A 17,840-nucleotide genomic window follows, 5' to 3' on the forward strand; every position below is an offset into this window, starting at 1 on the left:
CTCACCACAACGCCCGGCTTTTTTTCTGTTGCAGCTTTGCCGGGGCTGGGTTCCAACCTGCCACCCTTGGTATATGGGGCCGGCACCCTACCCACTGAGCCACAGGCGCCACCCCAAAAGGATTTTTTTTTTTTTTTTGTAGTTTTTGGCCAGGGCTGGGTTTAAACCCACCATCTCCAGTATATGAGGCCAGTGTCCTCCCTTGAGCCACAGGTGCCACCCCAAGGATTCTTAATTAAGAGAATTCTGGGGTGGCGCCTGTAGCTCAGAGGAGTAGGGCACCGGCCCCATATGCTGGAAGTGGTGGGTTCAAACCCAGCCCCAGCCAAAAAACTGCAAAAAAAAAAAGAGAATTCTATGTTCATTTCTACTATGTGTATAATTTTTCAATTTAATTCTTACTTCATTTTTATTGTGATTTTTCTGTCAAGAGTATTCCAAAAATATGCTCTATAAAATTTTTTTGTTAGTGTAGTAAAGAAATTCTGGAGCCCACATAACTTATGTGTGTACTATAAAACTAGCTATAGAAAGCTATAAATGGGCTTGGTGCCTGTCACTCAGGGGTTAGGGCGCTGGCCATATGCACCGAGGATGGTGAGTTCTGACCCAGCCAGGGCTTGCTAAACAATGAAAACAATAACAAAAAAATAGCCGGGCATCGTGGCAGGTGCCTGTAGTCCCAGCTACTTGGGAGGCCAAGGCAAGAGAATTGCTTAAGCCCAAGAGTTTGAGGTTCCTGTGAGCTGTGATGCTATGGCACTCTACTAAGGGCGACATAGTGAGACTCTTGTTTCAAAACAAAAAGAAGAAGAAAACTATAAATGTAAGAGTATAAACGTAATTAACTTTTTTTTTGAGACAGAGCCTCAAGCTGTCCCCCTGGGTAGAGTGCCGTGGCATCACAGCTCACTGCAACTTCCAACTCCTGGGCTCAAGAGATTCTCCTGCTTCAGCCTCCCAAGTAGCTGGGACTACAGGCACCCACCACAACACCTGGCTATTTTTTGGTTGCAACTGTCATTGTTGTTTGGCAGATCTGGGCTGGATTCGAATCCGCCAGCTCAGGCGTATGTGGCTGGTGCCTTAGCCGCTTGAGCCACAGGCGCCGAGCCCATAATTAACTTTTAACAGTCAAAAACAAAAGAGGACATAGTGTACAATTCCATTTATAGAAAGTTCAACTATAAGCAAAACTAATATTTGGTGACAGAAATAAGAATAATGATCAAAAATAATGGAGTAGGGTCACAAGGTACCTCAGAGACACCAGTAGTGTCTTATTATCCCAATTTAGGTGACAATTTTGTGGTAGGTTCACTTTGTGAAGATTCACTGAGCTGCACATTTATGATATGTGCACCTGTGTATGACACACTTTATCCAAAAGGTTTACTTAAAAACAAAATCAAAGGAAAGTGCTATCAAGTGTCTAAGGTATAAAATGGAAGCTCATTTCTAGCTATTTCCCCTACCCACACATGGAACCTGCCTTCTCAGAAAACTAGCACAAAAACAACCCACCTTCAAATGAGAATTCTGCCAGAATCAGCAAAAGCCTCTAGATTTAACCAATTTACAGGAAAAAAAAAAAAACAAAAGTACATGGTAAATGACCTATAAGAATACAGCCAGCAAAACCAGAAGACATGAAATTCTATCGATAAATGATTTGGTTTCACGAATAAATAAATTGCAGTGGGCATTCTTCCTCTTTCTTTGGGATGCCACACCCTACCCTGCGCTTCTTTTCTATCACCCTCACCCCCACATCTTCCCTTCCATCTCTTCTCTCTACTCTCTTCCCTCTAATATAAAATAAACTTACACTTTTATATCCTAAAAAAATCCAAATAAATTGCAAAGAAAAAAAAGGAGAAGGGAGACTACATGTAGAAATTTAAGAGACTTACCAACCAAATGCAATGTATATACCTTATTTGTTTTGGATGCTGATTCAAACAAATTATAAAATATTTATGGAACTTCAGAAATTTGAATGTTAATGGGTATGTCAATTTTAGATATAAAATTAGTATTTTGATTATGTATTTTTAAAAAGAATACTTACATTTTATTTATTTATTTTTTGAGACAAGAGTCTCACTTTGTCGCCCTAGGTAAAGTGCCATGGCGTCATAGCTCACAGCAACCTCAAACTCTTGGGCTCAAGTGATTCTCTTGCCTCAGCCTCTCAAGCAGCCCGGACTACAGATGCCCGTAACAACACCTGTGCATTTTTAGAGACGAGATCTCACTCTGGCTCAGGTTGGTCTTGAACTGTGAGCTCAGGTCATTTACCTGTCTTGGCTTCCCAGAGTGTTGGGATTACAGGCGTGAGCCACCACGTCTGGCCTTATTTAATTTTGTTTTAGAAGTGTAATCTTGCTGTGTCATTCCGGCTAGAGTGCAGTAGCAGGATCATAGCTCCCCTCAGCCTCCAACATCTGGGCTCAGAAATCCTCCTTTATCAGCCTTCCAGGTAGCTAGAACTATGGGCATATGCCACCATGACAGCTGACTTTTTATTTTTTTGAGACAGTGTCTCACTTTGTCACCCTGGGTGGAGTGCCATGGCGTCATAGCTCACAGCAACCTCAGTCTCTTGGGCTCAAGCAGTCCTCTTGCCTCAGTCTCCCAATAGCTAGGACTACAGGTGCCTGCCACAATGCCTGGCTATTTTTAGACAGTCTTGCTCTTGCTCAGGCTGGTCTCAAACTCCTGAGCTCAGGCAATCCACTTGCTTTGGCCTCCCAGAGTGCTAGGATTACAAGCGTGAGCCACCACACGTGGCCTTTTCTTTTTTTTTTTTTTTTGTAGAGACAGAGTCTCACTTTATGGCCCTCGGTAGAGTGCCGTTGCCTCACACAGCTCACAGCAACCTCCAACTCCTGGGCTTAAGCGATTCTCTTGTCTCAGCCTCCCAAGTAGCTGGGACTACAGGCGCCCGGCTATTTTTTGGTTGCAGTTTGGCCGGGACTGGGTTTGAATCCGTCACCCTCGGTATATGGGGCCGGCGCCTTACCGACTGAGCCACAGGCACCGCCCGTGGCCTTGATTTTTTTAGAGATGGGGTCTTATGATGTCCTGGCAGGTCTTGAACTCCTAACCTCAAGTGATTCTCTAGCTTCAGCCTCCCAAAGTGCTGGGATTACAGGCATGAGCCTCCATGCCCAGCCAGAACCCTTATATTTTAGATACATACTGAAATATTTATGGATATGATAAGTATCTAGGATTTGAATAAAAATAATTGCTTATGAGTTAAGAACTGTTGAAACTAGTTATATGAAGGTTCACTACTTGTCTTACTTCTGGTAAGGTAGTTTCTTACTTTTGTATATTGTTTGAAATTTTTCCATAATAAAAACTTAAAAAGAGAGAGAGACTATGAGAATTTCCTAAATGTGTGTTCCCTGGGTGACACATCAACTCCCAGGAGACATCAGCCTATATGCTTCTAACTGAACCTGAAAACAAAAAAAGCACTTCCCAGAGGTAAAAAAAAGAGCAAGAAGATGAAGGACAGACCCTGACTAGGGTCTTAGCTAGGCAGTAGGAATGCCTTCTTTAAGCCAGCGCCTAAGCTATGGAGTTAGATATCCTTGGTTTAAGTGCTGCCTCCATAAACTAATAGCTGTGTGACCTTGGGAAAGTTACTTCTCTGTGCTTCTGTTTACTCACCTGTAAAACAGGGATAAAACTATTAATCTCAAAGGTTCTTGTGAGGATTACATGTTAATACCTTGCACAGAGTAAGTACTAACCAAACGTCAGTTGGTGTTAACACTATTGCCTGAGCTTCCGGATAATCTGTGGAAGAGTGCATGTGGGGGTAAAAGAGGATCATAGAAATGGAGAGTGGGATTTCTATCCGGGAAGGGCTCGGTCCACTGTCCCAACCATTTGCAGCATACCAACCAACAGGAAGGCTCCGACTGCTGTTGTCAGTACTATTTTTATCTCCAGACTCAGGGATTGTGCTGAAGGGTGGAGAGCACAGGGCTTCTCCACATGGCAACCCTAGCAGGACTTCCCCTCAGAAATGGGGTTCAATGGATTGGGTGTCGACAGACATACTCAGTGCAAAGTGGATTTCTTTAGGTGGGGCAGGTGGCCCTGTCCACAGGCCTGTCACCAACCTGTGCTGGACACGGTTTCAGAGGGCTGAAAGATGGTAGTGGAGGAGGATGGGGGGGATGCTGTGGAAGAACTGGCAGACTCCTTTGCTTCTAGCTCTGCCACAGGCAGCAGCAGGTTCTGCGCCAGGTGGGTGGGGCTGGCAGGGATGCCATTCTCTAGCAAGAACTCGTCCAGGTCCATGTACTCCAGGTGGAAAGACTCGCCGTCATACGGGATGGTCTTGTCCCAGATGGGTGGCATGAGGGAGGCTGAGACGGCCATGGTGCTGGCAGCTGCTGCCTCATCCTCCTCCAGTTTTTCCTTCCCCTTTTCTTTATCTGCAGACACAAAATCTGTGATGAGACATCACACAAGAGGGTAACTCAATTGTACATGGTAGGCAGTGAGCCTCACAGGCCTTACCCAGCTTTTTCAGAGCCCTGATTCCATCCCATGCATTTCAAGAGCCTACTCTATTGTGCTGATTTTCTTCTTTGGAGATGGCATCATGCCCTTGTCCGTGCCTCGCTTTCCCATCATGCTCATCACATGCTCTGAGGCCTGACATGTCATAGGGTTTATTCACAACAGGCTGTAGGGTCAGCATTTGCAGGACATACTATAAGGGAAGTGGAATTTCTGACCTATCTTGATATTTTAGCATGGAAAGGGCTGAGAATTTTAGGCCAACAACTTTTGAATTCTCCTGTCTTGCTCCCTCTGGTTATGCTCCTCCATGGCAACTCAGCCCAGGGAGAAATCTCAGCTCTGTCACCCACTTGCTGTGTGATGTATGACCTTAGCCATATTACCTAGCTCTTCTGAGCTCTAGTGTCCTCCACTGATAGGTAAGGAAATAAAGTTGTCTCTTCTGTGAAGATTAGAGCTAACAATTTAAAGTGTCTTAGGGAGTTCCTGGCACACCATAGAGCTCACTGAGGGCAGGGACTGTGTCTGAAGCATTTCTAGATCTCAAGGGCCCAGAAAAGAATTAGCAGACAATGGCCTATGAGAAAATGTGTACACAGAATGTAGAATATTGGATTTGCAAACAGATTCACTTTAGGTTTATTTGATAGAGAGGGCCTGGAGCTGTCTTTTCAGGACCCTTTTCAGAACAACCATTTCAAGAGACCTTTATGCCTGATAAGCAGAAAAGACTGAAGATAGGTTGTGTGGGAGAAAGGACAGGGTAGAGCTGAAGAACACAGATTGCTCCTATTCAAAGCAAAACAAATCAATTAATAGGGACTGGATCCTGCTTAATAGTCTCAGTCAAAAAGTTATGCATGTGGATATCCAAGAGCTGGCAATGAAAAAAGACAAGAGAGAAATTTGACAAGGTTGGAAGGAAATCAAAGTGACAGGGAGGCTAATCAGGGAAGTGGGAGATAAAATCATGACAAGTTCATAATGGGTTTTCAAAATTGAGGGAGACAACTTTGAACTCTGGATTTAGAAGTGAAAAGAAGAAATCAAATATGATTATGTTGGAAATAAACCAGTCATGCATGGACTCCTAGACCATAAACAAAAAGCAGGCTGTTGATCCAATAAAAATTGAACATACCCAATGAGTTAAGAAGGTGACCATTTTAACAAACAGAACTTGGTCATGGCTTCTAATACAAATTAACCTGAGTTTCTGCAACTGCCTTCTATATCATGCTTTGATTTAAAATAAATTGAGAAGAAAAAGCCAAGCCTTGATAGGCTGGCTAGGTAGCACCATCTGGCCCACCTGCACTTATCCACTGAGATCTGAACAGACTCCACATTCTGTTCATAGTTTTTTTTTTTTGGCCGGGGCTGGGTTTGAACTCACCACCTCCGGCATATGGGACCGGCGCCCTACTCCTTGAGCCACAGGCGCTGCCCGAGACTCCACATTCTGTTCAGAAATGACTGTGGCCTATGTCAGGTGGGGTCATCTGGGATCAAAGGAGGCAGGAGGAGGAGATAGAAATAGAAAAACAGCCATACTGAAGGACAGGCACAATAAGTTCCACCTTTTGCCTGGACTAAGTGAGGATAGTTTAAATCAACATTTTTTGTAAGGTTGGGTTTTAAATTGTTAAGAGATAAAGGACTAGTCCATCATTCAGATCTGAAGAATTGATACCGGTGTTTCCTAGTGTGATACGGTAGAAAAAGCACCAAACATAGTCAAAGGCCTACCCAACTATGTGACCTTGAGAAGCACCTTCACCTCTCTGAGCCTCAACTTTCCTCATCTGGGAAGTGAGAATAATACCCTATAGGGCAGCGGTTTGGTCGGGGATCACCACATGAGGAACTGTATTAAAGGGTCGTGGCATTAGGAAGGTTGAGAGCCACTGTTATAGGGATGTTGTGGAAGTCTTAATGAAATAGGATATGTCAAAGTGCTTTGTGACCATTCTGTAAATGTAATGTAGACTTGCTGTTATGAATGGTTATTATCTGGTAATCTTAAACAAGAACCTGCCAGATGTGTACTCCTGTCCCTGTAGCTTGTCTCAGCCTCAGATTTGGAACAAAACACAGCCTTAAAAACAATCAAAAGAATTTGGATATGTGAGGTTCCAAAGTAGGAGGAGAGAGCCTGCCCTCACCTGATGTGCTGAAGCTATTTATAAACCCAAAAGTGACAGCCATAGGGATGGGAGCTTCAGAACACACCCCAAAACAGAAGAGAAATGGCATTTTTTAAAAGGAAAATTAATTCCCCAGGACAGGCAATTAACAGAAGACCTATATCCCCTCCCAAATCCCTGAATTACACTGATGGCTCTCAGAAATGAAAAGGTCTCAGAGGGAAGTATACCTCACTGCATCTAAAACCCCACAATAGATGGCATGCCTGCTGCTCCCCGAACCTCATCTCCTAGGCCAAAATCAAGGCCAACCCCAGCTTTCCACATATGCTCCAGGGACCTCTGTGCTATAGGAAATAAGGTGAAGTTCAGCCTGACCCCTATGGCCCCAAACAACCTGGGGAAGGGCCTCAGGGACCTCACTCTGACCCTCACCCTGTTCCTGCGTCACCCAAATGCCCCCTCAAAAGACACCCACATCTTTGCCTGCTCCCTTTCCCCACCCGCACCTCACGGCAGCAGCCGTGAGACAGGTTTCCAGAAGGGCTCCAGCGTAGACCTAGCAGCTGGGGATACTAAGGGAGGAAGCCACGTCCTCCCCCCAGGGGGGGAAGGCTGCACACAACGAAAAGTTCGCCACCTTGGACCAAAGCTTCTCAAACTTTGATGGACTTTGAAATCGAGGGGGTGCGGTTCATTGGGGTGCTCCATAAAATGCAGACTCCCGCCCTATGAGCTGCAGACTGGGTGTGGCCCAGGAACCGGCATTCTGAACCAGCACCCCCATTGAACCGGTGCAGGCGGCCCCAGAGGCGGCGCCCTGGAGCGTCAGTGAAGTGGCTGCTCCCGACCCCCGCCAGCCTCCTCAGAAACCACTAAGAGATCCTCCTACTTGCACCTCCGCTCACACGCTCCCTCCTGACCCATCCTCTGTCGTCTCGCTCCTGACCTCTCCCCCGCACCCCACCTAGTCCTCCAGGATCCTAGTCATTCCTGGCCCCCATCCCCCTCCGCTGGACCACTTCACCCTGACCTCCAACCTCCCAGCCCCGCCCTCCAAGGCCCCGCCCCTGCAGAAACCCCGCCCCCAGGCACGCGCGGACCACCCTCCTCACCCAGGCGCGCCTCACGCGGGGGGTTCTCCATCAGTTTCTTCAGGACCAGGGGAAAGGAGCCCGGCAGGCCCCTTTCTCCAGCTGCGCGCCCCGGCCCCGGGCCTGGTCCAGCCTGCGGCTCCACAGGCGGCTTCTTTCCGCCGCCCGCGTCGGACATTGTGCCCTGAGCCCTGCTCACGCACCTCGCCTCCCCCGCCCGCCCCCCGAGAAGGGCCAGAGCTGTGCGACCCGCTGCAGCTGCCGACACGAGCAGCTACTGCGCAAGCTCTGAGCTGCACCCCCGCCTCCCTCCATCCTTACCCCGCCCGCAGACGGGCTCCGAAACATTAATTATTCATGAGACCAGGCCTGCTTCCTGGGATCGCGGCTTTGGATTGGACCATCGTCCCGGGCCGTAATTGGCTGGGCAACGGGGGGGATGAGCTGGACACGTGCGGGGCCAGGTGAGCAGCTCCAAGCCCCGCCCCGTCCGCTCCTGCGTCTCCTGATTGGCTCCTGCAGGAGTCTGTGGCGGAGGTCGCCGCCGCCACAGCCCCTTCCCTCCTACTAGGTGTGTCCCATTCGCCGCCTTTTGTAAAACCCTCGCCTTCTCTCAGAGCTCGGCATCCTTTCTCTTGGGTCTCAACCTCGCAAACTTCTGGATGCACCAACGAAGGGAGGCGGGGCTGGGAGCGGACAGGCCGGCCAGGGCAGGCCGACAACCCGCGTGTACGTTCCTCCGCGGGTCACGTGGAGCCACACCCGAAGCTAGAGTCGCGTAGGGAGGGGGGAGAGGAGGACGGCGCGGCAACAGCCAATGGAGGGCGGGGGCGGGCCCGGGGCGGCGCACGAGGCGCCGCACGTGCGGGGCTGCGGCGGGCATGGGCGGGCCTGTTGTTTCCGGGACTCAGCCCAGGATCGTGAGAAGGGGATGCGAAGCCCAGCCCGCACTGCTGTTAGATAGAAAAAGGTTAAAACAGGTGACAAGACAGGTAGAGAAAGTGACCAAGAATAAAGAGCCAAAGTCAATCAAAGTACAAAACCTCCCCAAAATATCAAATATTTGTGACTTTTCTCTGTCAGAACATACACGGTAAAGACCTAGTGACCTTAACTGATCGCGGCCTCCTTACCATCGAATGGACATTACAGTTTTGACCCCCAGTGGATTTTTTGTAAAAGATTCTGAAAAGGCACATGAGTAAAAAAAAAAAAAAAAAAATCTTACATAAGCCCAACCTGTTACATAACCTGTTAGGTAACCTTTTATATAACCCCAACTTGTCAATCACCCAAAGGCGGAAAAAAACGACAACCAATCCCACCCAGGAGGAAGGCGCCCCAAACTTGTGAATGCACAGACTGTGTACCGTGCCTCCGAGGTCTTCTCCACCGGCAGAGAGACCGTCTGCCTCTGAGTACTTTACAGTACGTGCCGTGTGCTGTGTGTACCTCTGATCACGCCATCATCAGCTCAACCGGGTACCAATACCCACTCCTGACACTTGAAAACGGAGGATCAGAACAGGTCGAGACAGACCTAACGCTCCTCCCCCGCCCAACCCAGAGGTGGCCTGAGGGCAGGGATGGCAGCGGGCTTGGCCCCAGCTGCAGGGGGTGTCAGGTTGCCCACTGATCCCAGGCTTCGGTGCGGGCCAGGCGGCCAGATAAACATTAGCGTGGAGGAAGCATTCTTGAGGCCCAGCCCTGACCCGACCTGGGTACACACTTCCGTCCTCCCACTTACTAGCTCGTGACCTTGAGAAAGTCCAGTTGCTGCACTTGAGCTTGTTTCCTTGGCCGTGAAATTAAGAGGTTGGGCTGAACGATCTCTCCAGTCCCAAACAGCTCTGAAATTGCTCCTTCCTAGGACTTTCCCTTCCTTTATCTAGAAAAATAACACATCTTTGACATAAGGGTAAAGATCCCACATCTTGTGGGAGAACCACCTCTTCTCATAAAATATAAATACTGCTTGAGAGCTCCTCAGGAAATCTGCAGAAATGTAAAAATGTGAAAGGGTAGACAGAAAGACGTTAGGGAAGCTGCGTCTATGCATCACTCAGAACTTTGTACTCTATAATACAGATCATAATTGCTTCAAACCCAAACAGCACTGGCCTCTCCAGGTTTACTCCCCGAAGGACTGAGACTTTGTTTGGTTATGCCGTCTCCTCCAATGGCTCAGGGCCTTCTAGTAGTGGGAGTGGGGAAATGGTAGAACCGCAGTCCTTGGTTCAGGGGTAGATGCCTTACTGCTAGATAAAAGTTGTCCACCTGATGCAATCAGAATTTTGCTGGGAATTGAGGAAGAAAAAGAAGTTGGGTAGCTGAGCAAGCCTGGAAAGCAAGGGATTTGAAGCACTCTGGGTAGTGGTTGGGACAGGATGGCAGAGTCTGACTTTAAAATTCAAGTTCTCGCAAATAAATAAATAATAAAATTCAAGTTCTCACTGCCACTCTAATGACTTTGGTGATTTTTTTAATCTGAGGCTTCCAACTAATGGTTTCACTTCCCTAAGCTTCTTTTTGCTTGTATGTCAAATGGAAAAAGGGCAGGATCTACTTTATGGGGTTTCTGTGAGCCACTGTGTGTAAATGCCTAACTCCAAGCCCACAACAAGCGGTAGTTTTCGTAATTTTACTAAAACTGTGATAGGTACAAATCCATTAGGTGTTGTATCCATTATCCCAGGGGCCAGTACAGTGTCTGATTTACTCTCAATTTAGTGAAATTAGTCAACTGTGTACAGAAAATCTGTTGTGTTATGGAATTATTGTTTGTGTGAATTCTGTATATGGCTAAACTAAGATATGTTTAGGAGAAACTGACCTAGAGGCTTTTAGAAACAAATTTCAAAGGGCAAGAAAATGAGGTAAAACAATATGGGAAGCTGGACAGGCATGGTGGCTGAACCGGTAATCCTAGCACTCTGGGAGAGGTGGGAGGATTGCTTGAGCTCAGGAGTTGGAGATCAGCCTGAGGAGTGAGACCCCATCTCTACTAAAAATAGAAAACTTAGCTGGGGCATTGTGGCTGCTGCTTGTAGTCCCAGCTATTTGGGAGGCTGAGGTAGAAGGATTGCTTGAGCCCAGGAGTTTGGGGTTACTGTGAGCTCTGACACCATGGCACTCTACCCTGGGTGACAGAGTGAGACTCTGTCTCAAAAAAAAAAAAAAAGGAAGGTTAAAAAAGAAATAGCTGGGCGGCGCCTGTGGCTCAATGAGTAGGGCGCCGGCCCCATATGCCGAGGGTGGCGTGTTCAAACCCAGCCCCAGCCAAACTGCAACAAAAAAATAGCCGGGCGTTGTGGCGGGCGCCTGTAGTCCCAGCTGCTTGGGAGGCTGAGGCAAGAGAATCGCTTAAGCCCAGGAGTTGGAGGTTGCTGTGAGCCGTGTGACGCCACGGCACTTTACCCAAGGGCGGTACAGTGAGACTCTGTCTCTACAAAAAAAAAAAAAAAAAGAAAAGAAAAGAAAGAAATAGCCAGTTTGGCTATGAAGAGACTTGCTGAGTTAGAATTAAGTTGATATTTTGGGGGATTAATATGAAGTTATTGTAGGGGGAAAAATTCAATCTAATAGGATGGGATTAATAACATAACAGTTGAAGGTAAGAACATTTGTCTATGACAAAGATGAGCTATAGTAAGGGGAAGTAAAGCTTTAGATTTTCTTTTTTTGGGTATAGTTATCCAAAATGGATATGCCTACAGTAACGAACGAAACAAGCGACTCTGGTGAGAAGTGAGACCAGCTGTTAGGGCTTCAAAACTTAGTTTTGATTCTGTTCTCTGTACATGTTCTGACACATTCCAGAGAGGGTTTTTCCCCAGGATAACCAACAAGGAAAGGGTGTGTCACAAATATTGGGGGAGCATTATAAACGCGCCCTCTGTAACTCCAAGCTTGGAGGGTAGCTCATTGCCATTTTGCAGTAGACAGCACGATGCTAGGACTGGAGACCCTTTCTGTTTTCTTCATTCTCAACCTGACCCGAGGAGAGCCACAGCAGCCTCTCCCCTCCCACCTCTCATCAGTAAAGTGGGAATAACAGAGTGATCTTGCCCCTCCCCTTAGTGGAGGAATAAATGTTATAAGAAGTGATCAGCTAATTTCTACAGTGTCTGTGAACCCTACAAACTCCACAAGAAGAGCATTTTATGATGTGGTTAGAACTTTAAAGATATGAAGTGTATGGCTCGGCACCTGTAGCTCAAGCTGGTAAGGCACCAGCCACATACACCAGAGCTGGTGGGTTCGAATCCAGCCCAGGCCCATCAAACAACAATGACAACTACAACCAGCTACTTGAGAGGATAAGGCAAGAGAATCGCTTAAGCCCAGGAGTTGGAGGTTACTGTGAGCTGTGATGCCACAGCACTCTACCCAGGGTGACAGCTTGAGGCTCTGTCTCAAAAAAAAAAAAAAAAGATATGAAGTATACCCTAGTATTTTGTACTGAGAGGTTTTCAGTACAGTGGCTTGAAGGACATGTAGGTCTGGGACATCAGTGACTTGGCGGGCTTGGGAGGCTAGTCTGGGGAGAGTCTTCCCTTGACCACTGACCAGCCATATGGAAGAGTGACTTCTCTGTGAACCCAAGACGGACCTGCCTACCTCATGGGATTCTTGTGAGGATTATTGGTTATAAGCAATGTCAAGTGCATTCCCAGAACACAGTGAAGTGTGAAGTGGGTGGGGGCCACCCGTCCACTTCCATGCAGATTGTGTCAGGTCAGGAACAGAACTATTCTGGGTGTGAGGACAAGGCTATAGGCCTGACAGTGGGTTTGGGGTATAAGCTGGAGATGAGATAGGATATGAGGTGCCCATTTTTCAGAGCTGGATTGGCTTTATGTTCTTCTCGTTACTGTTCCAGAAACCTGCTAACCAATCCAAGTTAAAAACTTCATTCAACTGAGCAAATGCAGAACAAAATGATTTTCATTAAGCCCTTTTGCCAATCTGGATTTTTTTTTTTTTGGACAGTCTCACTTTGTTGCCCCTGATAGAGAGTGCCCTGGTGTCATAGCTCACAGCAACATCTAACTCCTGGGCTCAAGCAATTCTCTTGCCTCAGCCTCCCAAGTAGCTGGGACTATAGGTGCTTGCCACAGCACCAGGTTATTTTTAGAGAGGGGGTCTCCCTGTAGGTCAGGCAATCTGCCCACCTTGGTCTCCTAAAGTGCTGGGATTACAGGTGTGAGCCCAGGGCCCAGCCACCAATCTGGATTTTTAAAAACGTTTTTATTCTACTCGGGAGGCTGAGGGAAGAGAATCACTTAAGCCCAGGAGTTGGAGGTTGCTGTGAGCTGTGTGATGCCATGGCACTCTACTGAGGGCCATAAAGTGAGACTCTGTCTCTACAAAAAAAAAAAGTTTTTATTTATTTACTTATTGCAAATAAGGTCTTGCTCTTTCTCCCTGGCTGGAATGCAGTAACTCCATCTTAGCTCACTGCAACCTCAAACTCCTGGCCTCACACAATTTTTTGATTCTCCCTTCAGCCTCCTGGGTAGCTAGGATTACAGGTGTAGACCACTGTGCCCAGCTTGGATTATTATTATTTAAACTCCAGTGTGGAAGGACTTTTCTGAGGGGGGAGGACAGAATCTCAGTCACCCAGGCTGGAATGCCATGGCCTCAACTTAGCTCACTGCAACCTCAAACTCTTGGGCTCAAGTGATCCTCCTGCCCTAGCCTCTTGAGTAACTGGGACGACAGGCACCTGCCCTGACACCTGACTAATTTTTTTTTTCTCTTTCTTTTTTTCGAGACAGAGTCTTACTTTGTCACCCTCGGTAGAGTACTGTGGTGTCATAGCTAACAGCAACCTCAAACTCCCGGCTTGGGCGATCCTCCTGCCTCAGCCTCCTGAGTAGCTAAGACTACAGGTGCTCACCATAACACTAGGCTATTTTTAGAAACAGGGTCTTGCTCTTTCTCAGGCTGGTCTCAAACATTGTGCCTAGAATGGGAGCTCTTGACCAGATATCCCATAATGATCTCTTTGGCTATATATTCAGCATTTGTAGGACAGTCTCACTCTTCTTTTTTTTTTTTTTTTGTAGAGACAGAGTCTCACTTCACTGCCCTCGGTAGAGTGCTGTGGCGTCACACAGCTCACAGCAACCTCCAGCTCTTGGGCTTATGTGATTCTCTTGCCTCAGCCTCCCGAGCAGCTGGGACTACAGGCGCCCGCCACAACGCCCGGCTATTTTTTTGTTGTTGTTGCAGTTTGGCCGGGGCTGGGTTTGAACCCACCACCCTCGGCATATGGGGCTGGCGCCCTACTCACTGAGCCACAGGTGCCGCCCTCTATCTTCTGACTTCCTGAAAAATGAGACACAGGCCTGGGATGTTTATGGGGCAGGATGATGATAAGGCTTCTTTTGAGCTCAAAAAAGCCCAGTTACCTGTGTCCTTTGCCAATACTAAATGTAGGTGAGTACAACATTTTGTTCAGGCTTATACCTCAGTAAATATTTGTTGGCTGGCTTTGTTGGTGGTGCTGGTAGGAGGGTTGATAAAAACTTTTGGAACCAAGTTATGTACATTTAAAGTGTTACTAACATTAAATAGCAGTCATTGTGTTTGATTCCCAATTGAATCAGGGATAACAAACATGAGCCATCCTTATGGCAAGTGCCCCAGCAGTCCCCATGCCAACAACTCTCCTTTCTAGCCCACATACCTGTGGCTGCAAAGTTCGGGGCTCTGTGGTTTATACCTTGGTCTCAGTGTGTTCCAGGGGAGAAGTGGTAGGTTGAGGGTCTTTACTAAATTCTTGCCCACCTCTTCAATACTCTCAAGAGTACTATTTTCCTGCTTGCCTTGCATTTTGCCCACTCCCTGAGTTCAGAATCCAGATGGAGAGCTGCCCCCAAAGTGCTATATCTAAGGAGAAGCCCTCACCTCCAGCCTCCATGAAAACTGAACAGCCACTACCTGACGGCCACAGTTTCTGAGCTGAGAAAGACAGCTGAGTCAGACAGATACCTGCTTCAAGCTACAGTTGACCCTTGAACAACACAGGTTTTAACTGCTTGAGTCCATTTTTTTTTTTTTTTTTTATTGTTGCAGTTTGGCCAGGGCTGGGTTTGAACTCACCACCCTCAGTATATGGGGCCAGTACTATACTCACTGAGCCACAGGCACCCCCCCACTTTTTTTTTTTTTTGAGACAGAGCCTTAAGCTATTGCCCTGGGTAGAGTGCTATGGCGTCACAACTCACAGCAACCTCCAACTCCTGGGCTTAAGCAATTCTCTTACCTCAGCCTCCCAAGCAGCTGGGATTACAGGCACCCGCCAGCACATCTAGCTTTTTTTTTTTTTTTTGCAGTTTTTGGCTGGGGCTGAGTTTGAACCCACCACCTCCAGCATATGGGGTCGGTACCCTACTTCTTAGAGCCACAGGCGCCGCCCATGTCTGGCTATTTTTTGGTTGTACCCTGTTTCCCCGAAAATAAGACATCCTCCAAAAATAAGACCTACTTATGGGAAAGATAAGACGTCCCCTGAAAACAAGACCTAGCGCATCTTTGGGAGCACACCTTAAAATAAGACACTGTCTTATTTTTGGGAAAACAGAGTAGTTGTCATTGTTTGACAGGCCCGGGCTGGATTCCAACCCACCAGCTCTGACGTATGTGCCTGGAGCCTTAGCTGCATGAGCTACAGACGGCACCCTCAAGTCCACTTCTATATGGATTTCTTTTTTCAATAAAAGTTACGCTGAGGGTGGCACCTGTGGCTCAAAGGAGTAGGGCACTGGCCCCATTTATTGGAGGTGGTGGGTTCAAACCTGGCCCCAACCCCCCCGCCAAAAAAAAGTTACACTGAGTGTGCCTGCCTCTTCTGCCTCCCCTCCCACCTCCTCCGCCTTTTTCTGCCAACCTTGAGACAGCAAGACAAGCCCCTCCTGCTCTTCCTCTTCCTCAGCCTACTCAACATGAAGATGGTAAGGATGAAGACATAGATGATGAACTACTTCCACTTAGTGAACAGTAAATATTTTTTCTCTTCCTTATGATTTTCTTTTTCTTTCTTTCTTTCTTTCTTTTTTTTTTTTTTTTGAGACAAGAGTCTCTCTCTGTCGCCCTGGGCAAAGAACTATGTGGTCAGAGCTCATAGCAACTTCAAACTCTTGGGCTCAAGTGATTCTCTTGCCTCAGCCTCCTGAGTAGCTGGGACTATAGGCGCCTGCCATGACACCCGGCTAATTTTTCTATTTTTAGTAGAGACAGGAATCTCACTCTTGCTCAGGCTGGTCTTGAACTCCTGAGCTCAAGTAATCTGCCTGCCTCAGCCTCCCAAAATTACAGGCCAGGCATGAGCCACTGTACCCGGCTCCTTATGATTTTCTTTCTTTCTTTCTTTTCTTTTCTTTTTTTTTTTTTTTGAGACAGGGTCTCCACTCTGTGGAGAAAGAGTCTCACTCTGTCACCCGGGCTAGAATGCGATGGCATCAGAGCTCACAGCAACCTCAAAATCTTGGCCTCAAGTGATTCTCTTGCCTCAGCCTCTCTAGTAGCTGGGACTACAGACATGAGGCACAATGCCCAGCTATTTTTGTTTTGGAGGTGGAGGAGTCTCACTCTTGGCTCTGAGCTCAAGTGATCCATCCCCCTCAGCCTCCCAGAGTGCTGGGATTACATGTGTGAGCCACTGCGCCAGTCATGATTTTCTTCATAACATTTTTTTACTTCACCATGAGAATACATGTAACATATAAAATATGTGTCAATCAACTGTTTATTTTATCTACGTAAGGCTTCTAGTCAACAGCAGGCTATTTGCAGTTAAATTTTTGGAGCATTAAAAGTTATACACAGGGCGGCGCCTGTGGCTCAGTGAGTAGGGCACTGGCCCCATATGCCGAGGGTGGCAGGCTCAAACCCAGCCCCGGCCAAACTGCAACAAAAAAATAGCCGGGCGTTGTGGCGGGCGCCTGTAGTCCCAGCTGCTCGGGAGGCTGAGGCAAGAGAATCGCGTAAGCTCAAGAGTTAGAGGTTGCTGTGAGCTGTGTGACGCCACGGCACTCTACCGAGGGCGGTACAGTGAGACTCTGTCTCTACAAAAAAAAAAAAGTTATGCACAAATTTTCGACTGTGTAGGGTATCAGTGCCCCTAACTTCTGTGTTGTTCAGGGGTCACCTATTTGTAACCTTGGTCAAGTTACTTAACCTCTGTGTGCCTGAAGGTCTGAAGTAAATGAGCCAGGTGAGGCACAGTGCTGAGGACAGGTCCTGGCACAGAGCATGTGCTAAGTTAAAAGTAACTCTTACTATGATTCCATCTTAGGTGGTTCTGGAGATACCTCATTCCTCCCCACCTGGCACTTCCTGGGATTAGTGGAGATGGGCAGGGCCTTACAGACAGGGAAATGACAGCCTCACTCTTCTTTAAGACCTTCAAGGCCCTGCAGCCTCTCACCCTTATGGGTCTCTCCAACCTCACTTGTACTTCTCTTCCCCTTGCTCACTGTCTGCAGCCAAGGCGTTTTTTTTTTTTTTTTTAGACAGAGCCTCAAACTGTCGCCCTAAGTAGAGTGCTGTGGCATCACAGCTCACAGTAACCTCCAACTCCTGGGCTCAAGTGATTCTCCTGCCTCCACCTCCCAAGTAGCTGGGACTACAGGTGCCCGCCACAACGCCTAGCTATTTTTTGGTTGCAGCCGTCATTGTTGTTTGGTGGGCTTGGGCTGGATTCGAACCAGCCAGCTCAGGTGTACGTGGCTGGCACCTTAGCCGCTTGAGCCACAGGTGCCGACCCCACAGCGGCTTTTTTTAATTGTCATTTTTATAGAGAGAGGGTCTCGCTATGTTTCCTAGGCTAGTGTGTAGTGGCTTTTCACAATTTTGATCCTAGCTCACTGCAACCTCAAATTTCTAGGTTCAAGGCTGGGTGGGGTGGCTCATGCCTATAATCCTACCACTCTGGGAGGCTGAGGTGGGTGGATTGCCTGAGCTCACAAGTTCGAGACGAGCTTGAGCCAGAGCAAGAACCTCATCTCTAAAAATAGTTGGGCGTGTGGTTGGCACT

At 47.6% G+C, this 17,840-nt stretch overlaps 1 protein-coding gene across 3 annotated transcripts in view; it reads right to left on the minus strand.

The window, feature by feature from the left end:
* The window catches only part of TEF (TEF transcription factor, PAR bZIP family member), a 32,768-nt gene that overhangs the window by 10,131 nt on the left and 4,797 nt on the right, over positions 1–17,840 (minus strand). Inside the window, exons 1-2 of one of the 3 annotated variants that reach the window (XM_053584834.1) lie at positions 7,814–8,518; positions 4,143–4,475 (exon numbers count right to left, since the gene is read on the minus strand). In XM_053584834.1, coding sequence (XP_053440809.1) covers positions 4,143–4,475; positions 7,814–7,970 — 490 coding nt within the window. In that variant the 5' untranslated portion in view covers positions 7,971–8,518. Of the gene's footprint in view, positions 1–4,142; positions 4,476–7,813; positions 8,519–17,840 lie in introns of those variants that run through there. The other 2 variants (XM_053584835.1, XM_053584836.1) reach the window with 2 other exon arrangements.

This window comes from Nycticebus coucang, chromosome 3 (assembly GCF_027406575.1).
Source record: "Nycticebus coucang isolate mNycCou1 chromosome 3, mNycCou1.pri, whole genome shotgun sequence".
NCBI lineage: Eukaryota > Metazoa > Chordata > Mammalia > Primates > Lorisidae > Nycticebus > Nycticebus coucang.